This window comes from Vicugna pacos, chromosome X (genome assembly GCF_048564905.1).
Source record: "Vicugna pacos chromosome X, VicPac4, whole genome shotgun sequence".
Taxonomy (NCBI): Eukaryota; Metazoa; Chordata; class Mammalia; order Artiodactyla; family Camelidae; genus Vicugna; species Vicugna pacos.
Window position 1 is genome coordinate 6,802,439 of NC_133023.1, and position 25,203 is coordinate 6,827,641.

The 25,203-nt window shown below is 47.6% G+C and overlaps 1 protein-coding gene and 1 non-coding gene across 3 annotated transcripts in view; both read left to right on the forward strand.

Moving 5' to 3' along the window:
• Positions 1 to 25,203, forward strand: part of CLCN4 (chloride voltage-gated channel 4) — a 66,037-nt gene that overhangs the window by 10,381 nt on the left and 30,453 nt on the right. The window contains exons 1-4 of one of the 2 annotated variants that reach the window (XM_072956766.1): positions 2,690 to 2,770; positions 18,071 to 18,225; positions 20,885 to 20,984; positions 24,672 to 24,859. In XM_072956766.1, the coding sequence (XP_072812867.1) occupies positions 18,100 to 18,225; positions 20,885 to 20,984; positions 24,672 to 24,859 (414 nt within the window). In that variant the 5' untranslated portion in view covers positions 2,690 to 2,770; positions 18,071 to 18,099. Of the gene's footprint in view, positions 1 to 2,689; positions 2,771 to 18,070; positions 18,226 to 20,884; positions 20,985 to 24,671; positions 24,860 to 25,203 lie in introns of those variants that run through there. The other variant, XM_015251871.3, reaches the window with a different exon arrangement.
• Positions 11,811 to 11,884, forward strand: TRNAT-CGU (transfer RNA threonine (anticodon CGU)). The gene has a single exon. It is a non-coding gene; the product is annotated as a tRNA-Thr (tRNA).

The following is a 25,203-nucleotide window of genomic DNA, read 5'->3' on the forward strand; positions in this document are numbered from 1 at the left end:
ACTAAAAAGGGGAGGGAGTATGGTTGGTTGTTGCAGACTTCTTGGTGTTGGAATCCTTTGTTCTTGCAGCTGACCCTGTGGGTCAGGTCATGATGTTCCTGTCAACCTCCAAGAAGACACAGGTTATTCTCTGTTCTGCAACTTTTTAGCTCTGTGTGAACGGAAAAGTTCAAAGGTCAGAGCCTTGAGAATGGGCTCTCCTGTAGATTTCAGGCTCGAGGCAACATTCTTTTACAAAAGGTGCAGAGCCAGCGTGACTCAGCACAGGGAGCAGAGCACGGGGTTAGAGCTGAAGGAACACATCCAATATGGAGTCGGATTTGTCCTTCCCTGTCACAGGAGTGGAACCCCGCAGACCTTTCTGCAAGCTCTTCCTGCACAGCTGAGGAGAAGCTTGGTGAGCAGCGCCCTCTCCGTGGAAGCAGGTAGCTCTTGGGTCCTGAGAGGAACGAGGCCTGTTCGATCCTCTCACCCGCCGAGAGAAGGGCCCTCGGGGCCCGGGCTGGAGTCTGGCTCCTCGCTCGCTGTCTGTGAGGCTTGGGCTCGAAACCTAGCCTCTCCTCTGCCTCAGTTTGCTTGTTTGTAATGTGAGCCCGAGGGTGACAGTATTTAGTTCAGAGCGTCAAGAGCCCTGAAGACTGAATCCCTGTGAGGCGCTCAGAACGCGAACCCAGCGAAGTTGTTACTGTTAATTATTACCGTTGTGAGAAGGAGCCTTCTGGGGGTGTTCTCAGTCCTTGGCCCTTGGCTCCGGGAACACAGAGACCTTGCGGCCCCCTCCTTCTCTCCTGCCCTGTGGGATGGGGATGTGAGAACACTGAGTCCATTGTGTTACCCAAGGCCATGTGCAGCTGGCCTCATCCCTTTCCCAAGATGCAGGCTGTGTTCCAAAAGGGGACAGAGAGCTGCACAGCCCTGGGGCCAAGGAACCAAGCCATGGAGGAGCCCGTGGGAGCAGAAGGGGCGGGGGGAGTGCAGGGTGCTGGGTGGGAGCCGAGGAGGAAGGAGCAGGGGAAGGTGGAAGGGGCGCGCCCCTGCTCTGCCGGCTCCAGGCATATTTTGAAATTGGCAGAGGCATTCTCACGTCCCTTTCTGCACGTCTCATGGCTCAGAGCTTGCTTCTCTTGGGGACTCCCATGGTCCTGTGGCCCTTGGTATCTGGCCACATGGCTACCAGGGGCCTCCTCTCACTGTCAGTGCCACTTGGGGGGGTTGGGCTGGAGGGTTGGCTAGAAGGGGTGAACAAAGCAGGGCCCCTCACCGTCCTAAAGCTGTCTGCATTTAAAAAAGTGAGACTCCATTATCTGACATGAATTGGAAGTTGGTGGGGTTTCAGGTAAGATGGAGAGGTGAGGGGAGAAGCTTTGACTAGTGGGGGCTGGGATGGCTCTCCCTCCTGGATGCACGCCCACGTGCAAGCCCCTCCCACGCGGAGTCACTCAGGGCTGACTGTCCTGCCAGCAGGATGCGCTGGGACAGCGTGTGACTTCCAAGGCTGGGTCACGACACTGCTTCTTCCCCTGGCTCCTCTGCATCACCTGTTCTAGAGGAAGCCAACTGCCACGTCCGGAGGACACTCAAGCAGTCCTGTGGAGGTGCAGGATGGCCGGGACCGAGGCCTCGCTCCAACAGCCAGCGCCCACTTGCAGGCCGCGTGTGGGAGCTGCCTTGGAGGTGGGTGCTCCTGGCCCCATCCAGCCTTAAGACGCCTGCAGCCCCGGCTGACAGCTTGACCACAACCTCCTGAGAGACCTCAAGCCAAAAAAAAACCCAGCTAGGCTGCTCCACAATTCCTGACCCATAGAAATTGGAAGATCATATATTTATTGTTTTAAGCCGCTAAGTTCCGAGGTAATTTGTTATATAGCATTGGCTAGACACACCCCTGGGGAGGAGAGGTGCTCCGTGCAAGGTTCAGTTTACTGATTAGAAGTTAGGGCGTATTGATGATGGCTTTCAGTGTATTAATTTTAAATAAATTGACAACTGCATATATTTCAGGAAAATGTCTACTTCCATGTCCATCTTCATAGCTTGGAGACTTCATTACAGTAGCCCCCAAACGGCCAATGGGGTTTGGATGTCTGGCTGTCACTCTGAGCACCCAGCATCGCAACCGCGGGATGTAATTTTCTAGGGGGGGCATCTCCCCTTTCCTCTCTGCACCAGTGAAACGTGCTCTGCCTTGCTGAAGCTTGGAGCCCATGTCACGGTGGGCCTGCCAACCCCAGTTCCTTTGCTGGGTCAGAGGGTTCAGACTTTTGACCTGAATTATTTCAGCAGGAGATCATTTTCCTAAGTGATGATACGATAGGTATTTTAAAAGAGAAAGAGAGTATTTGCCAGGCACTTCAGAGAAGTGTTGCAGCATGCTGACTAAAAATCTAAACTTTCGTATAGTGAGGCAGTGAGATTTCATTTTCCCTGATGGTTCTCTTGAATTGCCCTTAGCAAACCTTTTGTTGAAATATATGTGCAGAAAAGTGCGTCACGTGTAAGTGTACAGCTTGATGCATTTTCACAAAGTGATTGCACCTGAGTAACCAGTGCCCAGCTCAAGAAACGGAAGGTGACCAGCTGCCAGAAGCCACGCCCAGGTCCTTATTGGTCCCTCCCCAGCCCAAGGGTAACTGCTGCCCTGAGTAAGTCCACACGTTTGGCTTGCCCTTTTGGAACTTTGATGGACTTCTTGATGGACTCGTGTATTCCTGTGTCTGGCTTTCTTGTGACCTTGAGTCCGTGAACTTCATCCTTGGCAGCGTACGTAGTGGTATGTTGTTCATCCTGGTCGTGGTGTCTGGTTGCCTCGTTTTCTCTGGACATTCGTGTCTTCTCTTGCTGCTTTTAAGATATCCTCCTTTTCACCAAGTTTAACAATTCTGACTATGATGCGCCTTGGTGTGATTTCATTCTATTTATTTCTTTATTTGGGTGCTTGGGGGTGTTTTGAGCAACTTGTAACAGTGGGACTGTAGTCTCATAGTTTCTTTCTTTATTTTTTATTTTATTATTTAAAATAATTAATTAATTAATTTTGATTGAAGTATAGTTGATTTATAATAGTTTAACTCTTTGTGTAGAGCGGAATTTCCTATGGTAAAAATTCTGGGCCAAGAATCGAATTCTATTTCAGAGAAATTTCTTGAGAGGGCTGCAAGAGAATTTTAAACCAATTTGTTTTTCACCTCTGCTTGGGTAAGAAATGCTGACGAAGGGGTCAGCTCATCGGGCTGCTCAGGGAACTGCCAGCTTGTGGCACTTTTACCGCTGTGACAGGTCCAAAGTGCACTTCCTCGGGCCCTGGCGATTCTGGGTCAAATGTCTGTGGTTGGGTGGCGGCCAGGTGAAAAGTAATAAGGGAAAAATCAAGATGAATTGGGCAGTTAAAGAAACCGCCCAAACCTAGCAGGGGAAAGCGAGTCATGCCTTTCAAACTTGCATTGCTCCAAAGGATAAAACTGCGGACCCTGGTGGATGTGAAAGGCGATGCATCAAGGAAATGTGTCGCAACCTGCTGTTTTCACGTCTCGTGACGCCAATGTGGTTTACATATTTTTTGTGTCCTGTGTGTATGCACAGATACGCTGTCTTTCTTGCACATGTTTTTGAGTGTGTCTGTGCAGTGATGTCCAAAGCATTGAGGTGAGTTAGTTTTCTCTCTCTCGATCGAAATAGTGCGGGTAACGACTTCTGTAGAGGAGAGTTAGTGTGTGTGGTGGGTTAAGCTCTTTAGGGTTAGTGGCTGTTGTCGCTGTATGGCAGGCCCAGCAAACACTTCCTTAAAGGCCCAGACCATAGAGAGGGAGCTTGGAGTCAAATATAGGAGGAAGCGAGCTTGGAAGGAATTACTGCAGTTAATAAATAAGATTGATATTCAAAATAGTAGTAATTAAAACACAACAGGGAGGGATGCTCAGGCCGTCCTGGAATTGCCAGGGGTCTCAGCACACCTTGGGTGTTTTTGTCAGGTCATCTGTTACCATCAATAAAGCCTCTCAGGGAGTTGTCCTGAGTTCTTACACAGATGGCAAGCTTTGCTTTGCCCATTAGTACAACTTCCCCATTTTGTTTCTTTGAAGGATCCTGCTTTGGCATCCTTCCTAATAACTCCACTTACCCTCAGGGCATGAAGATTTTGCCCATTTGTCCAGGGCCATCAAAAGCACTCATGGGGTGGAGGGTATAGCTCAAAGTGCTAGAGCATGTGCTTAGCATGCACGAGGTCCTGGGTTCAATCCCCAGTACCTCCTCTAAAAAAATAAATAAATAAACATAATTACCCTCCCAAAATCTAAAATAAATTAAAAAAATAAAACGAACAAACAAAAATACTGATATTAAAAAAAAATCACTCATGGGTTTGCACTGGTCGAAGAAATGGAAAATGGAATGCAATACTGCCTTCGTTTGGTTTCTCTCAGAAGTGGACCCTGAGACGAGGCTTCCAGTGCAAGGCATTTTGGGGACGCTGCAGGGACTCCTTAGGGGAACAGGGTGACCAGGAACGGAAGGCACCCGTTAGAGGTGGGGCAGTTCATGCAGCTCCCCCCGTGGATAGCTGGAGCTTAACTCCACGATTGGAAACTCTAGGAAATGGGGCTCGCTGTGTCACTGGTCCCCTGAATCACCTCCGGGCTCACGTGGGGGACTCAGGGGACTCAGCGTATAGCTGTCTTCACAGCGATGACTTATTATAAGGAAGGGATATAAAGTAAAATCAGCAACAAGAAAAGGTGCAGGGGCAAAGTCTGGAGGAAACTAGGCTCCAGCTTCCAGAGTCCCCTTCCTGGGGAGTTACACAGGATGCACTTAATTTTCTGATATGAGTTGAGACAACATGGGTGAAGTACTGTCTACCCGGGAAGCCTGTTAGTCTCAGTGCCTCGATTTTTATTGGAGGTTGGTCCTGTGGGCACCCTCTGTCCAGCTCATATCAAAATTCCAGACTCCTAGTCTTTGGACAACCAGTTTAGGCACCATGAGCCATTCTTACCAGTTCTGGGAACGGTGTGAACCCTCCTGGTATCCAAGTCCCCAGATGCCAGCCAAGGGCTGACAGCAGGCCTTCCTAAGGAGAGTGGTCTCTGGCCTGCAGCGGCAAAGTCTTTTCTACACATGTACAAAACCCACGCCTTGAAGTGATCCCATTCTAGGGGCAGGAGAGTGGGGATATTTATATATCAGTTCCTGAGAGTCATTGATTAGTACCTGCTCCAAATAATGTACTTCAGGCATGCCACACCAGCAGAGCCACCTTCCTGGGTCCTGAAACAGTGACCTCAGGCACAGATACAGTTGGAAATCAGTTGGAGCTTACTGGAAGGTTTTGAGGGATATGGGCAGGACACTGTCCGCATTGGATACAATAATTATTCTAGAAATTAGGTGTGGACAACAGAGCCATTTGTCCAAGGCAGTGCATATTCACGTGGTCATGTGGGAGTATTACAATTGTGGGTGAAAAGACCAAGGTCAAGGCTTCCTAACTTCCTTGGGGTGTGGCAGGAATGTTGGGACTGGCCATTGCCTGTGGCTCAGGGCAGAGAGCCTGAGCCATGGGATGCGGAGATACGAGATTCCTGTGACCCAAGGAAGGAGTTAGGGCTGAAGGAGGCTGAGGGAAGGATAGCAGGTGAGGCAGGGCAGGATAGGGGAGTTGTCCTGCCTTCTCTCTGGGTGGAGGTGAGAGTTACAAGTTGGAGCTGATGGAGAAAGGAGGAGCCAGTTCCCACCCAGGGGATTCCAGGTGCCCTAGGCAGCAGGACTGCTCACAGAGCACCCTCTAGTGGCCCTGTGGTGCAATGACACCCCCCTCTCAGCCCACGGGCGCCCAGCTGGCCTTCAGAGGAGCGGCCAGCAGACATCAGCCGAGTTTAGTGCCTTGTGTAATCCACGCAAGAAAAGGGACTTGGTCAGGACTGCTTGTGATTGGTTGTTGGAATTTCTGGAAAATCTGTAAGACATGAAGCTTTTTTGCGTATGTATTTTTAGCTTCTAAGGCCTGGCTTGGAACTCAGTGTTCCCAGAGCCTCTCCTCCTTGTGTCCTACCCTTTTCACGGTGTCTTGTGAATACTGGTGACCTGATGGCCTTGGCCAGAGCTATGCTATGACCGTATTTTACTCACGAGTCAGGGGCATCTGGAATCTTGAAGCATTAGGCTTGCTAATTAGTTGGAGAAACCTTTCTGATTGTAGGATATCATAGAAACCTCGGGGGGGCGGGTGTGTGTTTAGAATTACCTTCTATTTCCCCACAGCTTCCCGGGTTGAGCGTTGCTAGTGAGATCCTGAGTGTCCGGAGTCCTGTGGGGGCGACTGCACCTCTTTATCTTTGTACATCACCAGTGGGTCGCAGTGCTTTCTTCGTACATTACTGGTGGGTCCTGCTTCTGTTGGTAGGAGAGGCTTGTCGGCGTACTGGTACCTCTGGAACTTCTGGCAGGGGCCTGGCAGGTAGCAGATGCCCCATGAATGCTTGTGTAAAGCAGGGCCGCCAGCCCCCAGCTCCCTGCCTGTTTCTGCTTCAATGGCCGAGAGGAGCAATTGCGACAGAGCCTCTATGGCCCGCAAAGCTGAAACTCTCCCTCATCGGGCCCTTTGCAGGAAACCTTTGCTAACCCCTAAATGGCAGTTAAGTTACTGTGAGGGGACAGGAAGGAGCAAGGTGGCGAGGCCAGCTTGCTGGGAGGCCGGGAGGAGATACTAGTAGCAGTTGCTACAGCGCCCATGCTGGTACTTCCCCCTGTGGCGACCAGCCTCCCTCACTGATTGGAGACTGTTGCTCTTTTCATTAGAGTTACGACTTTCTGTTCCGTCTGCCCAAGTCATCTGAGAATTAGGTCATAAAGCAAGTAGGCAAATAAGATGATGCGGGCTGGCTTGGGAGACGAATACTGGCATGAAAATGGTCAGGCTCTTAACGGGACCCGGTCACTGCTGGGCGGAGAAGGGGAGTGGGTGGAAGGGCTCCAACGGCAACATCTTAGCAGTGGGTGTGGAGAGTGGTGGCCGCGCGCCACGTGTAAGGGCTCCAAGCGGGAAACCAGCCAGATGTCCGCCCACAGTGGAACGGGTCAGTTCAGTTTGTTTCCGCGGTCGCCAAATCCGGCTGGCCGCCCAAGCCAAGAATGAGCTAAGAATGCTTTTTACGTTTTTTAATGCTTGAAAAAGACTGAAAGAAGAAGAATACTTCGTGGCAGGTGAAGATTACATGAGATTCAAATGTCAGTGTCTATAAACCGAGTTGTACTGAGAAGCAGCCTCACTCGTTGACTTGTGTATCATCTCTGGCTGCTTCTCCGTGGCGGTGGCCGAGTTGAGTAGTCCCGACAGAGGCCACGTGGCCCACAAAGCTAGCGCTGTTGACTCTCTGGCCCTTAATAGAAAAAGTTTGCTGTTATAGAGCATAGAGAATAAACAAATAATTATTAACTTCAACAACATGGATAAATTTTACAACATAATCTAGAACAAAAGAAGCTGGAAATGAAAGATTTCATTTACATAAAGTTCAAAAACGGGCAAAATTAATCTGCGGTGTGAGGATAGTCAGAGGGGTGGGGTGAGGGCTGGAAGAGGCCACGAGGAGGCTTCTGGGGGCTGGTCACGTTCTGTTCTGAGTGCTGGCTACATGGGTGAGTTCACTTGGTGCAAATTCATGGAGGTGTACACTTAGGATTTTTGCTTTTTTATGGAGAGATGTTTATTTTAATAAAAAGCATACTTAAGAAAAGTGATTTCAGTCTGGCAGCTCCTCAGAAGGTTATAGATAGAGTTAAAGATATGACCCAGTAATTCTACTCCTAGGTGTCTCCCCAGGAGAACTGAAAATAGATGTCTACACGAAGACTTGGACATGAATGATCATAGCAGCATTATTCATAATAGCCCCAAGGTGGAAACAACCCAAATGTCCATCAGCTGATGATAGATGAACAAAATGGGGTCTGTCCACACAATGGAATATGACTCAGCCGTAAAGGAGCGAAGCACTGATGCTACAACATGGATGCACCTTGAATCCCTGATAATAAGTGAAGGAAGCCAGACATGAAAGGCCGCATGTTGTATGATCACATTTCTACGAAACACCCCTAAGAGGCAAATCCATAGAGACAGAAAGTAGATGAGTGGTTGCCGGGCCTGGTCCAGGGGAGTGACTACCATGGGCGTGCGGCTGAGTTTGGAGGATGAAAATGTTATGGAATTGGGGTAGTGAGGGTGGTTGTACGACTTGTGAATATATTAAATCCCACCTTAAAAAGGTGAATATTATGGTATGCGAATTCTATCTAAAAAATGTTTAAAATAAAAAGATTGCTGCTCGGGCCCCCTGTGCACCTCTACAAGTCGAAAGGAAAAGGTCCCAAGATGACAGCCACCCTACCTGCTTTTTCTTGCTGCTCTTCCAAGCACAGGTGGCTTGAAAGTTGACAAGGGGAAGGAGGGCCTGACTTTTCCACCGGGTAATCCAGACCCGCCCCAAGGAACAGGCCGGCTGAGTAGCTCGGAGCAGTTTCCAGACTGTAGCTAAAACGGGTGTGTTAGATATGCTACTTCTGTTTACTGCAACTGCAGGTCTACGAACAAAAGGACAAACTGGGAGATTGTAGATAACTCGCTTTGGGGACTTTCCCTGTGCTTATGCCCAGCTCAGTCCCCGTTTCTCTGATTTCTGTCTCCGTTTTGTCTGATGGGAGAGAAATTAGAATCTTGGGAGCAGCTACGGTGCGCGTGCGTTTCCATGGAGGCGAGGAGCGTGGACTGTCAGCGTCTTTTCCTTGTTTGCCTGCAGCCTGCCTTTTCTGTGCATTTAGCGATCTCTTCTGGGTTACACTTTTGAGTCCCCATTTCTAAGTGTTAAGGGCAGTAATGCTCACAGGTATCGCTATAGCTTTTGAGGGTGTGAGATTCTCACACAGATTACCTCATTTTCGTTTCGTTGACAGCAAAGAATATATATGCATTTTAATGATTTTCTGCTCTGTCATGACTGATATAAACAACTGGCAGTGAAGATAGCTCTGAAATTTCTGGAAAGTTCCATCGGCTGAACCAGTATATGTGCAGAGACAAAACGTTTTGATTAATTAAAAAATGTTTGCTTGTCCCTGAGAGGGTGAGAGGGGCTGGTACTAAATTTCAGTCTCTGCGTCACATGCTTGCAGCAGGAGACGGTCCATCCCAGGACTCTGGTGTTTGAGAGGAGGGCAGTGAAGGTCAGCGGGGGTCAGCGGAGGTCACACAGCCAGATGGGATTCACGCAGATTTCTCATTTAGTGGCCTTTCCACTTTGCATTGATGTATTTCGTTTCAAAGAAAGTAGTCTCTAATAAATGTCAAGACTTTGAGGAGTTTTCAGGAAGAGAGGTTGAAAATGCCAGCCATCGATTCCTGTTTGAATGGCCTCAGGAGTTCTTGGTAAAGAGAAGTCACAGAGGGTCCCCCAAAATTCACTTTGACTTGCTTAATCTCCCAGAACCGAACTGGAATCCGTCAGGTCCCTCCTGTCCGCTACAGATGTCAGAGGACCGATTAGATAAACTTTGGGAAGGAGAGAACATGCAGGTTTTCGTGAAACACTTCAGGATTTTTATTTTACAGTCACTTACGAAGCACCAACAATCCTGGGTGTTTGCTCTTTCATCCTGTAACGACACTCTGAGGTGGATGCTGTTAGACCCCCACTTTACGGGTGGACAGACCAAGGCACAGTAACGTTAAGCAACCTGCCTAAGGTCACACAGCTAAGAAGGGGCAGAGCTGAGATTTGAACCAAGGCAGGGCTGTTCCAGAGCCTGTTTCTAACCACTCTGCCACGCTGCCTCTCCTGGGATAAGTGTTCAGCATACAGAGGGAAAAAGCATGATATTAAAGAGCCAGATACCTGATACTTCCAGTTTGTTTTAAAATATATCATAAGTCTCTGTTCGTGAGTGCACAGGGTCACGGTGGAGGGGAAGATATTTCTACCACAGCGTAATTAGGAGTTCTGATAATGCTTTGGGGCTCAGTGACATCAGCAAAATGGTACAATAGGGATGTCCCAGCCATTGTTCCCGCACAGAAACACCAGTAAGGACGGTATACAGACCAAAATACCTTTATGAGAATTTGAGATTCCAGTGAAGAAGTTGCAGTACCCCAGGTGAGCACAAAGCCGGGAGCAGCTGCCTTGAAACAGGGAAGAGGAGTGATTTCACTTCACAGGGGTCAGCCCTGCCCCGAGACGGCACAGCTCAGCACGAGCCTGCCTGCGATTTCTCCTGCTGGGGAGAAAGAGAACAGAACGTTCAGCATCCGTACCTTTCGGAGCCCTACCTCGGGGCTCGCCTTACTCCCCACTTAGAGCACTGATGGAACCAGCAGAGGTTAGAGGCCTGAGGGTAGCTGGGAACAAAGGACAGTGGTGGGTGGCCTGGATTTGCATGATTGGGAGAAGACACTCCACTTGAGACTTCTCACTCATAAGGGGGAGGCGAAGTGCGCCTCCCACGGCCTGGCTTCTGTGAGGGCGGCCTGAGGGACTGGCTCCTGTTTTACCTCATCCCTCACTTGGAGCAAGAGGGAGGAGGAGTAGCGTAGTTGCATCTGCTCTCTGGCTTTTTGGAGAGCTCCCTGAGGGACTGATATCTCTTTGGCCTGATTTTGATGCTGACGGGGAGCTACCTGGTTGCCGCTGAGAACCCAGGAGAGTGGAGTGGCTTGCTGCCATAGAGCCAGAGAACTTGCAGTGCCACAGACAGACACCAGAGGGAGCAAGAGATTACGATCCTGGCAGACGCCTTTAATTAGGACTTTACATGCACAAGTTCAGAGAAAATGCATCCACAGAAAAGGATTGGGGGGCCTCCAGATTCTCTAGCAGAGCTGATTGATGAAGGTCTTTCCCTCTATTAAACTAGCTTGTAAATACAGGGAGAGGTGACTATTGTTTCGGATGCACAGATACCAATATGAAAGTTCCAAGAACATGAAGAAATAGACAAACATGACCCAACCATAGAAACAAAACAGATATCCAGAAACCAACCCCAAAGGAACAGAGGAATATGATTCACCTGATGAAGAATTCAAAATAAACTGTCATAAAGATGCTCAACAAGCTCAGGAAAGCAATCCATGAACAAAATGAGCATTTTAACAAAGAGATAGCATATAGAAAAACGAAAGAAATTTTGGAGCAGAAGAATACAATAATTGAACAGAAAACTTCACTAGAGGTGTTCAGTAATGGACTTGATCAAGCAGATGAAAGAATCTGTGAACTTGGAGGCAAGTAATTGGAAATTATCCAGTCAGAGGGACAAAAAAAAAAAAGAATGGAAAAGAATAAAGAAAGCCTAAGAGACTTGCAGGACTCCATCAAGTGGACAAATATATGCATATGGGAGTCTCAGAAGAAGAGAAAGGGGCAGAAAGCATATTTAAAGAAATAGCAACAGAAAACTTCCCAAATCTGGGGAGGAAAATGGGCATTCAGATTCAAGAAGCCCAGCAGATTCCACAAAAGATGAACCCAAGAAGTCCACACTGAGTCGCATTATAATCAAACTGTCAAAAGTCAAAGGTAAAGAGAGAATTTTGAGAGCAACAAGAGAAATCAACTCGTCTTGTACAAGGGACATGCCGTAAGTTGTCAGTGGATTTCTCCACAGAAATCTTGCAGGGCAGAAGCAAGTGGGATGATATACACATAGTGCTGGGGAGAAAAAAATCCTTGCTAACCAAGAATACTGTATGTGGCAAAGCCATCTTTAAAAAACCAAAGAAAGATAAAGACTCCCAGATAAACAAAAGCTGAGGAGGTGGCTCTATGGCTTAGCTGGTTAAAGTGCCTGTCTCGTAAACAGGAGGTCCTGGGTTCGACTCCCCGTAGGGCCTCACTCTTCCCCAGGAAAAGCTGAGGGCGTTCATCACCTCTAGACGTGCCTTATGAGAAATGCTAAAGTGAGTCCTTTGAGTTGAAATGAAAGGATACCTAACAGCCACACAAAAATATTTTGAAGTCTAAAGCTCACTGGTAAAAGTAACTATAAAAATAAATACAGAAAACTGTAATATTGTAATGATGGTGTATAAATCACTTAATTCTGGTATAGAAGTTAAAGAAGAAAGTATAAAAAAGAACTGCACCTATAACATATGTAATGGTACACAATAGAAGATGTAATTTGTGACATCAGTAATATAAAATGTGCACGTGGGGAGACGTGAAAGTGTCAAGTTTCTGTATATGATTGAAGTTGTTATCAGCTTAAATAAATTTTTATAAGTATGTTTTATGTAAGCCCCATGGTAACCATAAGAAAATACTTCTAGAAGATACACAAAAGAAAATGAAAAGAAATCAAAGCATGTCCCCACTGCCCCCCCAATCAGTGAAACACAAAGAAAGACAGCAGGAAAGGAAGAGGGGGCAAAAGTGCTACAAGACAGACAGAAAAGAAGAAAGATCTCAAATAAACAACCTAACTTTACACTTAAATGACTAAAAAAGGAAGAATAAACTAAGCCCAAAGTTAGCAGAAGGGAGGACATAATAGAGATCAGAGCAGGAGTAAATGAAATACAGAATAGGAAAGCAGTAGACAAATCAATGAAAGTAAAAGCTGGTGTCAAGACCAACTTTTTCTTAAATAGCACCATCTTTTTGTTAAAGGTCAACAAAATTGATAAACCTTTAGCTAGACTAAGAAAAAAGAGAGAAGACTCATGGAAATAAAGTCAGCAATGAAAGAGGAGACATTGAAACTGATGCCACAAGAATAAAAAGGACTGTGGGAGACTGCTATATGCCAAGGAATTGGATGATCTAGAAGAAATTGATAAATGCCTAGAAACATACAACCTGCCAAGATTGAATAATGAAGTAGGAAACGTGAATAGACCTGTAACTAGTAAAGAGGTGGACTCAGTGATCAAAAACCTCCCAATCCGGGGAAGCTCAGGACCAGATGGTTTCCCTGGTGAATTCTATCAGATTTTTAAAGAATTAATTCAATTTCTTTTCAGACTCTTCCACACAGTTGAAGACTAGAGAACACTTACAAGCTAATTTTATGAGTATTACTCTCATCCCAAAGCTGGAAAAAAGCACTATGAGAAAAGAAAATTAGAGGCCAGTATCCCTGAGGAGTATAGATGCAGAAATCCTCAACAAAATACAACAAACTGCATTCGGCAGCATATTGAAAGGGTCATATAGCATGACCAAATGGGATTTATCACTAGGCTGCAAGGGTGGTTCAACATCTGAAAAATCAATCCACGTGATACACGACATTAACAGAATGAAGAGTAAAATTACATGATCATCTCAGTAGATGGAGAGAAAACATTTGACACAATTCAGCACCCTTTCGTCATGAAAAACATTCAGCCAACTAGGAATAGAAGGAAACTCCCTCAACGTGATGAAGGCCATATGTGGAAAGCCCACACCCATCTTCATATGCTGCAGCTGCTTCCTTGCCTTAAAGGATTGGCTGTAAGACCAAGGCGTCCCGTGTTTTACAAAGTCCCTTTGTAGGTAAATCCGGTTGTGGAAGAGAGATGTTCTTCTGTCAGACGGGTACGATTCAATTCCCTCCTGTGTCTGCGGGCAGCTCTTGCTGCCCCGTCCTCCTCCCCGGAGCTGCTCTGCAGCACCGCAGCCAACTGAGCTGGCGTCTCCCCTCCCTCAGAGCCCACGTAAATCGACCTGTTAAACATTGTTACGATGCTGCTGCACAGAAACCCTCCAGAAAACTTGGTGGTTTAAAACAGAACCATTTCTTTTTCTCCCAGTCTGCAGGTCGGCTGGGTGGTTTGATTGGGTCACAGCCAGCTGCTCTTGGCTGGGCTCCATCATGAACCTGTGCTTGGCGGGCCTGGATGACCTAGGATGGCCCATGGAACTTGACTCCGTGCGGTCTCTCATCTTCTAGCATCTGGCCAAGGCAGAGCCAGAGGGCCAGGGCTAAAAGCAGAGACTGTCACCTTTGGGGCTCTAGACTCAGTATGTGTGTGCTGTCACTTGCACTGTGTGTCCCAAAGTCAGCCCCGATTCAAGGGGTGGAGAAGTAGACTCCACCTCTTAAAGAGGAGCTGCAGGGTCCCATTGAAGACGCGGTAGATACAGGGACAGGTGGACAGTCTGAGCTGTTCTGCCTTCTGTCCACTGCACAGATCAGGGGTCAGCAAATGTTTTCTGTCACTGGCCAAATAGTAAACATTTGATGCTTTTTGGGCCATGTGGTTTTTGTCATAAGAGCTCTGCTGTTGTGTGAAAGCAGCCGTAGACAACACATAAATGAGCAGGCATGGCTGTGTTCCACCGGATCTTTATTTACCAAACCAGGTAGCAGGCTGGATTTTGAGCACAAGCTGCAGTTTGCTGAGCCCTGCCCTCCATGAGCCAGACCAAGTAGGAATCTTAGATCCAGGCTCTAGGATGCTGTCCTTCCTGAAATTACGGCTTTGAGGTCATGAGCAGAGGTATCATCTGCCAGCAGAAGTGCTGTTATTGGAGAGAAGAAAGAAAACCAGGCGAGAGGAGCAAGGGCTCCCCTGTAAGGTGCAAATGACTACAGTTGACCCTTGGACGTGCAGGGCTCAGGGACACTGACCCCCTACGCAGTTGACATCTGCATACTGCTGTCTCTGCCTGAAAAACAAAGGCATTGATAAATGACTCACCCAAGGGCAGGAGGCCGAAATAGTTTGAGTAGAATCAGGACTCAAACCCTTATTCTTTTGATGCCACATATTGTGATCTATAATAGAACACAAACTCTCCTCCACACTTAGTTAATTTAAAGATGTGTAAAATGAAAATACAGGTACTATATTTGTTGAAAAAAATTCATGTATAAGTGGACCCACCCAATTCAACCCGTATTGTTCAAGGGTCAGCTGTGTTTGCTTCCATTTGGGTGCCATATTGAATTTACGTGGGTTAAGTTTATTTCTCAGTTAGCAAGTCATTGGAGTTCATTCCTTATTGCTCCTGTGTTTGGCTGGATTCTCATTTCTTATCCATCTATATCCCCCAGATGGATCCCAGATGGAATTCTTTCCATTTTTCTGACCTGGATGCCCTCTTACACTTCTCCTGGTCCTCCTGTCTTGCTTAACCCCAACTTCAGAAATGAAGACACCACCTCCTTCTGGGCCCCCAGGGCGCCCCCAGTTAGATCTATGGATTAGATCATGTTTATTTTCCTTGACCAATTGTGTGTCTGGTTGTCACAACCATGGCATGCTCCATGGAAGTTTAAAGATGCACTTGTTCTCCAGAGTGACTTTTCGTTTCAACCATCATTGCCTGGAGTTGTTGCTTGACCAGAGATATGGTTAAATTTCAGGTAACGTGAACTTTTTAATAGAATGTCCAAGTCTGCAACTCTTTGATCTGCTGGCTCAGTTTTTCTTACAAGTGCTCCTCATTGTGGGTCAACAGCCTGCTGTCTTCTTTTTCTTATCAGAGATTTTCCTTTCCACATAGAATATAAGGCTATTACCATCTTGTTTTCATGGAAATGAGAATGAAATCTTTACTTTCTAATTTGATCCCTTCCGTTTTATCATCGGTTGCTACTGGCTTATGCAATGTGATTCTTCCCTGGGCACTCATCAGCAGGTATAGTTTTCAGCTTGGCATGGCTCAGCTTCAAACTTTTAAAGTTTTAAGGCAGCTGAGTTATGCAGACAGTCAATAAATCAATCACCATGGCCACTTATTGCTTGTAAGGTGATTACTCCACTTTGCCCATAACGACTTTTCAATTTGAGTAAAATGCACTTTCATCAGGTCGTGGTTGGGTCCTCCAGATCTAAAAGCACAGAGAGCAATGAGAGAAGCCTGTGCTTAAATAGCTTTATAACTACCCCTCACCTCTTTAACCATCAATTCCGGCACTTTTGTGGTCCTCACCCTATAATTCCAATTTCCATACTCTTTGCCAAAGTAATTTTTATTTAGTGCTTATTCCAACCTCTTGTCTCTGTAAGAGTGTATTCTTTTTCTTGCTGACTGGTGGTGAGCATTTTCTCCGTGTCAGCTTAGCTCCTGTGTGATCTGTAAGTCAGGCTCTGCGGGTGGCATCACGTGGAAGATGTCTTGGTTTATTTGTGATTGTTTTCCAGACGAGGGGAACCAGAATAGCGGGAGTGGAACTGCTACCTTAGGCAGGAAAGGAAGAAACCCTCAGCCTTGCTACTGCCCTGGCCGCGGGTGCTCTTTTGAGTGGATTTTAAGGAAAACTAGAAGTGAGTGCCTGCGCCCAGAGCCGCTTGCCCGGGCCACCTTGCTGCCAGCCTGGCTTGGCTCTTGGCTTGTCTCCGTCCATTCGGGCTGCTGTAACAGAAGCCCACAGGCTGGGTGGCTTGTAAACAACAGACAGTGACTCCTCACAGTCTGGAGGCTGAAGTCCGAGATCAGGGTGCCAGCCTGGTCAGGTGAGGGCTCTCTTCCCCATCACAGATTTCTTGCTGTGTTCTTACCTGGTGGAAGGGGCGGGGGAGCTCCCTGGCGTCTCTTTTAGAAGGACACCAATCCCATTCATGAGGGCACTTCCCTTATGCCCCAGTCACCTCCCAAAGACCTCACCTACCAATACCATAGCTTTGCGGGTTAGGATTTCAACATATGAATGGGACGTGGGGGACACAAACATTCAGACCATAGCATAGCTCTGTGGCAGGTTGTCCTGCCTCCTTGTCCGTCCCCATGGCAGCCCCCTGATGCAGAGGACCACTGTCCCCTGCACATTGCCCCGGCTGCCACCAGCTGCTTAAAGTCTCGCTGGCGTTTTCGCTCTGCTGTGGCTGTATCTTGACTATCCGCAGTGACAACCGCATAGGCTGCCTGCCCGACTGCTCCGCTTTATCTCCCAGGAGGACCGGTTACCGGTTTGGTTACAATGACTTCGTTTCGGGTGGTGTGTCTCCACCCCGTGTGTCCCTCCAGCCCTCTCATTTTGATGCCTGGCTTTTGCAGAACATGAGGTTTTTTTGGAAATGTATGTCGTCGATCCTCATTATTAGCGGTTCCGTACTTGTGAATTTGCCTGCTCACTAAAATGCATCTGTAACCCCCAGATCAGTACATGGGGAGCACAGAGTGCATGCGCCCAGTCCCAAAAAGTTCGACTTGTTGGAAATGCACGTTCCCAGCTGAGGCTGAAGAAGGCAGGGTTCCGCCGTCTTGTTTCAGCTTCCAGACTGGAAACAAGTGTCCTTTCTGCAGTCTCTTTAGTACCATAGTTTTTAATTTTTTGTCCTTTTTTATTGGTAATTTCACTGTTGCCAATGGCCCTAAAATGCAGGACGGGAGTGCCTTGAGTGTTTCTAAGCACAAAAAGGCTGCAGTGTGCCTTATGGAGAAAATACGTGTGTTAGACAAGCTTCCCACAGGCATGAGCGGTAGTGTCATTGGCCGTGAGTTCAGTGTGGATGAGTCAACAATGCGTGTTCAATAAGGCGTCTTTAAATGGAAATGCAAAACAAGGTTATGTATTGATTGGTTGATGAAAATGTGACCAGAATCTCAAAGGAACCTAATCCTGTATTTCTCTTAGGGACAGTGCTTTAGTAGTCACTAATTCGATGTCCATGGTGACTTAGCACATAACTACTGCAGATAACAAAAATCAACTATGCTATACACTGAATGTTTGTGTCCCCTCAAAGTTCCTATGTTGAAACCCAACTGCCAGTGTGATGGTATTAGGATGGGGCCTTGGAGAGGGGATGAGGTCATGAAAGCTGAGCCGTCTTGGGTGGGATTAGTGCCCTTATAAAAGAGACCCCAGAGGGCCCCCCGCCCCTTCCACCGCACCTTGATCTTGGGCTTCCCAGCCTCCAGAACTGTGAGAAATAAATGCGTGTTGTTGTAAGCCACCCAGTCTATGGTACTTTTGTTATAGCAGTACAGACTGACTGAGATGGACTATATGTGTATTTCACTACAGCAGAGGTGCCTGGGCTGAAATAAGTCTCGTACGAGAAAATAGCACACGTGGATTGTTCTGATGCTTCCATGCACGTGTCCTGCTTACGTGTCTAACCACAGGTTTTCCTTCCCAGGTGTAAGTAGCGTGGTCGACGCGGGAGTGATGAGTGGCTCTGGAAACCTGATGGATTTCCTTGACGAGCCCTTCCCCGACGTGGGGACGTATGAGGACTTCCACACCATCGACTGGCTAAGGGAAAAGTCACGGGACACCGACAGACACAGAAAGGTAGGTGGGGTGCGTAAGGGCACGTTGAGGGGAATCCTTTCAAACAGCTAGGCCACGCCTTCGTTGAACAGGTAGTGAGCTAACGCGTGCTTCACAGGTCACGTGCGGGACTAGGTTCCAAAGAAGAGATGGGCTAGTGGGAGAGGCAGAGATGGGGACAGGTAATTATAATACCAGGTGACAGATCAGAGGCATCTTGCCCTTGACACTTTCAGGCCAGGTGACTTTTGGGGTGCCATTTCTGGACCACATCTTCTCTTCTGTAAGGATGGAGTTAATTCTACCTGAAGATTAAATGAGGCTGTGTGTGCGCGAAAGCACGCATTACGGTGCCTGGCATCAGTATACGTTTTAACGGGCTATGATAAAGTTACGTATCAAGTGCTATGGGGTCATTTAGGAGGGATGGTTGGGGGGGTATTTTAGAGAGGGTGACATTTCACTTGGGTCTTGAAAGATGACTAAGAGTTTGCCTCACAGAGGAAGGGGAAAGGGTTCTAATCAGGAGTGGCCCTTTTAGGTCACAGAGGCGTGAAAGACCACGGCAGGTGGCCTGGGTCTGTAGCGGAAGAGGTGAGGAGCAGTCAGCCCGGGGCAGTGCTGGGATTTAGTGGGTACAGTGGGCGGGGCCTGGGGCTAGTGACAGACGCTTAGAAGAAGCAGGTAGAGGTAGAGGGAGCTGGCAAGGAGGGGCCACAAGTGAAAGGGGGAGATAGTGGCGAGGATGGGGCTGCTAGCCAGGACCCCTCCATGGAGAGGTCAAGTCAGAGACAAAGCAACTACGGGGGCGCTGGCGGTGACTCAGGGAGAGCATCTTCAGAGAGTGCGCTGAATGAGCAGTGACATCAAGAGTGTGACTGTGTCATCATGTCACGCAAGTTGGCAGGGCAAGGACGCAGTGAGACGTGTAGGGAGTGACGTAGAGTCAGGAAGCTGAGGCAGCTGCTTGGCTCCAACCTGGAGGAACGGAGGAGATGGGGCAGCCTTCAGTCGGGAGCAGGGGCGATGGAACTGTGGCCATGGGCCCAATGCAGCTCCGCAGGGGTTCACGTAGGTACCACTTTCTTGGAACGCAGCCAGGCCTGCGCATGCACATGCGCTTTATGGCTTGGACTATAGCAGCCGAGTCCAGTGGTTGCCACGGAGACCATCTGACCTGCCGAGCTGAGAATATTTACTTTCTGTCTCTTTACAGAAAATGTTTGCCAACCGTTGCTCTAAAGGGTTATGAGGGGAATGATGATCTCGGAGGAATGTAGGATTCTATTAACACAGCGAGGCACAGGGGTGCTCTTACAGTGTGTTTAGACGTAGCTGTCTGGCTGTTCACGTTTAGACGTGACCCATGCTGGCTCATTCAGCTTTCTTGCTGTTAATCAAAACTATACCGAGGTATCACCTCACACCAGTCAGAATGGCCATTATCAAAAAGTCCACAAACAATGAATGCTGGAGAGGGTGTGGAGGGAAGGGAACCCTCCTACACTCCTGGTGGGAATGTTAACTGGTGCAGCCACCATGGAAAACAGTATGGAGGTTCCTCAAAAGACTAGGAATAGACTTACCATATGACCCAGGAATCCCGCTCCTGGGCATATATCCAAAAGGAACCGTACTTCAAAAAGACACATGCACCCCGATGTTCATAGCTGCACTATTTACAATAGCAAGACATGGAAGCAACCTAAATATCTATTGATAGGTGTGTGCATAAAGATTTGGTGTATATATATATATATATATATATATATATATATATATATATATATATAAAACAATACTACTCAGCCATGAGAAAGAATGAAATAATGCCATTTGCAGCAACATGGATGGGCCTAGAGATGATCATACCAAGTGAAGTAAGTCAGACAGAGAAAGACAAATATTATGATATCACTTATATGTGGAATCTAAAATATAACACAAAAGAACTTATTTACAAAAGAGAAGCAGACTCACAGACATACAAAACAAATTTATAGTTACCAGGGTTGGCGGGGAAGGGATAAATTGGGAGTTCGGGATTAACAGATGCAAAATGCTAATTATAAAATAAATAAACAAGGTCCTACTGTATAGCACAGGGAACTATATTTAATATCTTGTAATAAAGTAAAAAGGAAAAGAATGTAAAAAATATATATATAACTGAATTACTTTGGTGTACACTAGATACTAACACAACATTGTAAATTAACGATGCTTCAATTTAAAAGAAAAGTTCTTGCTGTTAACATTTAACCTGGAAAGCAAAAGAAGGAAATGAAGTGCTTGTTGAAGAGGGTCTTTCGTGAACAGACCTAGATGTCAGCTAAATAGTGATTCATATTCAAAATGGTGACACCAAATTGGTGTCTCTGTTGAGAATGGCTTTGGAATCATCAAAGAGCAAATCACCTTTAGAAGGTTTTTTAATGGAGTTTCTGTGGATTCTAATTCTTTGGAGACTCTTACGGCGTCTTGACAGCTCTGTGAACTAGGAAGCCCATTGGATGACTGTGCTAGGTAACTGAGTGTTATTCTTAACGTTAAGAGGGAATCTACTTGCTTGATTATATTTGTCTTCTCAGTCACCCTGTTGCCAGAGGAAACAGTTTCAGGGAAGAAAGCACGAACTGGGAAGTGTACCCACATCAGCTGCATGTCTTTTTGTTTCTAGATAACCAGCAAGAGCAAGGAGTCCATATGGGAGTTCATCAAGAGCTTGCTGGACGCCTGGTCCGGATGGGTGGTGATGCTGCTCATTGGCCTGCTGGCAGGTACGTGGCTGGCGAGCAGCATCCTCAGAGGTGCTGAGACCCCAGCGTCTGCTGGGCGGGATGACCATCTGAAATGAAATGTTTCTCTTTTCCTTGATGCCAGGGGTTTATGACTTGAAATTTCTTAAGAGCAAAGTACACAATGATACATTTAACATAAAATCTATCATCACTAAAGCAGGAATCCCCCAAGGCATGGATGGGCCCAGGTATGGTCATTGGAGAGCTGTACTGAGCGTACTGGTCGGCCCTTTCCATGCTTTACAAAGGTTCATTGCAACACTGGATTTGATAGAAAGCACACATTTCACCTCCTCTAGTACTTGGTTTGGAGAAGGCAAGAAAAGTACAGGAAAATTTTGATCTGTAATAATCAACCCCCATATGAGACTGGACTTCCCTGGGATGAATTGTCAACATCCAAAGGCACTCACAGTCATGGGAGACACTGCAGGCTCTGAGGTGGGCCCAGGGGAGGTACCTCCAGCCTGTACGTTGTTCTGACCCTCAGGAGCTCTGCATCCTTCGTTTTTATAGTCCCAACACTGTGTTGGTGAGCAGTAGATGGTTCCAGAATGAATAAATGAGTATCTGGAGGGGAGACCTCCCCTTTTAATATCAGCCGCACCAGCTCTCCAGGGAAATTGTTTACTGAAACTTGCTTCCTTTTGGGAGGCTGTGAAGGTTATTGTCTCAGCATAAGAAATTTGAACGTGCTCAAGAGATTCCCTAAGTAAAACCCCCCTGCCTGTAATAACACAACTGTCAGGATTATAGGACTGATCAATCAAATCTAGTACACGGTCTCAAAAGAACACTACTTGGGGGGTGGGCCACAGACGGACATTGTGTGATTACAGAGGATTTGGGTTTCTGGCCAAATGCTGAAGATTTTTACCATTTTCAATGGTAGGAGGGGCTTGGTTGCTAGGGAGTGGGTCCATCCCTCTGCGGCATGTCCTAAAGGGCCAAGAAGAGTGCTGAAGGGGGAATCCTTCCCCTCTAGTCACAGCAGCTGCCTGTAACGAGTATAGAAGGGAGGCACGAATGGGGTGATATTGACCGTGAAGGTGGTTAAAGTGTTCTTTTGATCTGGATGTGCCTCGAAGGGAAAGCCAGAAAACTGCGCCCCATTCACTTTCCCATTCCCCAGCTGTTAAACGGTGGAGAGACTCAGGGGTCCCACTGCCTGGCCTGTCACTTCCTTAGTGGCCCCCTGGATCTTATATTCTGACTCCCAAAGATGGAGCGGTTCCTCTGCGGAATGTTACTCAGGAACCACCACTTGGTGTCGCTGTTGCTCCACAGAACACAGCTGAGACGCCCAGCCCTGGGAGAAGCAGAGCCAGCCAGGAAGGCGGGTCAGGGAAGATGTGATTCCGAATGAATGGATAGCAGTGGAATTTGGGGTGAACTTTGGGTCTTGCCCCTGGATATCTATAGGACCCCCCTTTATGTTTTTATTCAAATGTCATCTATGTGAGGGGTTCTCTGATCCCCTTTTCTAAAAGTACATCTCTCCCTCTCTGAGCCTCACCCCCTGCCCTGTACGTATGTGTGTGTGTGCGTAGGGATGTAGCAGCTTTATTGAAATACAATTCACATTTCATGCAATTCACCTAGTTTAAGTGTACATTCAGTGGTTTTTAGTGTATTCACAGAGTTGTGCAGCCCTCACCAAAATCAATTTGAGAACATTTTCATCAGCTCCCAAAGAACCTCCCTACCCTTTAGCTACCAGTGCCCGTGCCCCAGCCTCCTCCCGGCCCCCGACAACTGCTAATCTACTTTCTCTCCCTGTCAGTTTGCCTCTTCTGGACGCTTCATACAAATCATACAGTATGTGGTCCTTTGTGACTGGCTGCTTGTGCTCAGCACAGTGTTCCCAGGGTTCATCCTTGCTGTCATGTGTGTCAGGACTTCATTCCCTTTTGTTGCCAAATACCGTTCCATTGTAGGACGGACCGCGTTTTGTTTCTCCACTCAGTGATTGATGGGCATGTGGGTGGTTTCTACTTTTTGGCTGTTGTGAACATTTGTGTACCCATTTTGGTGTGGATGTATGTTTTCATTTCTCTGGGGAAGACACCTAGGAGTGGACTTGCTTGGTCAGATGGTGACTCTGTGTTTAACTGTTTGAGGACCTGCCCGATTTCCTTACTTATTTTGTCTAGTGTCTTTCTTCCCACATGAGGTGCACTTCCATGAAAGCAGGGCGCTGAGTTTGCCTGGTTCACGGCTGTACCCCAGGGCATGGAACAGTGCATGGTACGTAGTAAGTAGGTGCTCAGCAAACAGCCCTTGAGTGAATGGACGGACCTGAGTTTTCTGATTTTCATTTATTGCACTCATTCATTCAACATGGATATATAGTTCTGGCCATGTACCTGACACAAAGACAGCAAAGAACAGGCAGGTGGCTCTTACCCACTTAAAGTGGACACAGGGTCTGGACGTCTGGCCTGATCCCCACTGGTGCACAAACCAGACAGGAGACTCTCCCCCACCCCTTATTGATTAGTTGGAGTGTGTGTGTGTGTGTGTATAGTTATACAATGTCTATAAATATAATCATGGTAGCAGGATGTGATAGGTATGGTAATGGGGACATGCCTGGAAAGTACACCTTGCCCAGACTTAGGAAATCAGGGAAGGCTTCCTGAAGGAGGTGACATAAATCTAGGGTCTGGAAGATAAATAGGAGCTTGCCGGCTGGGGGGAGGGCAGTGCTGTCTGAGGTGGGTTAGAGAGGAGAGCCTGGGGGGCCCAGGAACACGGCGTGGGCAGAGTTGGGGTGAGTGATGGAAAAAGAGGATGCTGGAGAGATACTCGGGCGCAACAGTTAGAGCCTGCGCGTTGTTGAGGATTCCCGTGTTCTGGCGAGACCTGTGGGGATGCCAGTGGGGAATTGTTACTGTAATAAAGATCCAGTAAAAGTGTGAGAAGTTTAGTAGCCTGAAAGTATTCCCTGCCGTCGTAAAAGACTGGAATGGGTTATTCTAGAAAGAGACCCACGGTAGCCTTCTGCGGCCCACTGCACGCTATTTTATCTCACTTCTATCAACCTTTAAAGTAGTTATTTACTTAGATAGCTCTCCAGTCCTATATCTATAATTTAAAAATCCACCAAGTTCTCATAAGTGAGATTTTTCAAGCAGGGTTCCATTTGGTGGCAAAGTCTTCCTTAAAACGACAAGGCTGTTGTAGCCCCGATGTCTCCCTTTTGTCTGAACTGTCATATGTCCTGGAGAAACGTTAATGCGTGTGATCCCTGCATCCTGCCCAGAAGCCGCCCAAGGGGGTAATGTCATTTCTAGGGTGTAGGTGCCCTCTTTCTACAATTTGGAAGGGCTGGATTCTGAAAGCCGTTGGGCCCCAGTGGCTTGTGATGAGCTCAGACCTGTGTGTCTCTCCGTCCCGCTTGATGGAAGCCCCCAAGGACTACCCATCGTTGGCTTTTGTGTCTCCCTGAGCTGGGCACTGCGTTTGCCACAGCGGGTGCCTTGCCACTGGCTCGGGTGACTTCAAGATTGAAGAAGGAGGCTGCCTGTCTGGGTGCGGGGCAGCCGGAGGCACCGGCATCCCTGCCTGCCTTCCTGGCCCGTGTGCTCCGCGTTGGCCCACGTGGCGTGTTGCCAGGCGGCACCCCGGGCTGTTCCTCTAAGGGGCTCTGGCTGCTTCTTCCAGGCACCTTGGCTGGGGTCATCGATCTCGCCGTCGACTGGATGACCGACCTGAAGGAGGGGGTCTGCCTGTCTGCCTTCTGGTATAGCCACGAGCAGTGCTGCTGGACTTCCAACGAGACCACGTTTGAGGACAGGGACAAGTGTCCCCTGTGGCAGAAATGGTCGGAGCTGCTGGTGAATCAGTCAGAGGTGGGTGTGTGGACAGGTCCCGGCCGGGAAGCCCGCGGGCGTTGGCCAAGGTCGTGTTCTCACCTGCACGCGTCTGTTCTGACACCATCCGTGGTGAATACTAGTACCCCTTGCCGCTTGGCTTTTTCTAGCTCTGGTGTTCAGACTTCGGTTGGAAAACCTTTCCCCACTCTTTCATGGGCACAATATATGTATTTTTCTTAAAGCCTTGTGCTTGGCTTTATTTTTCTTCCTGAGAGTGGTCTCTTGATCAGGTTGAAGAACTAGGCTTGAATTTTATACCTTCTATAAAAAATTTTTTTTGGGGGGGAAGGTTATTAGGTTTATTTATTTTAAAATTTTTT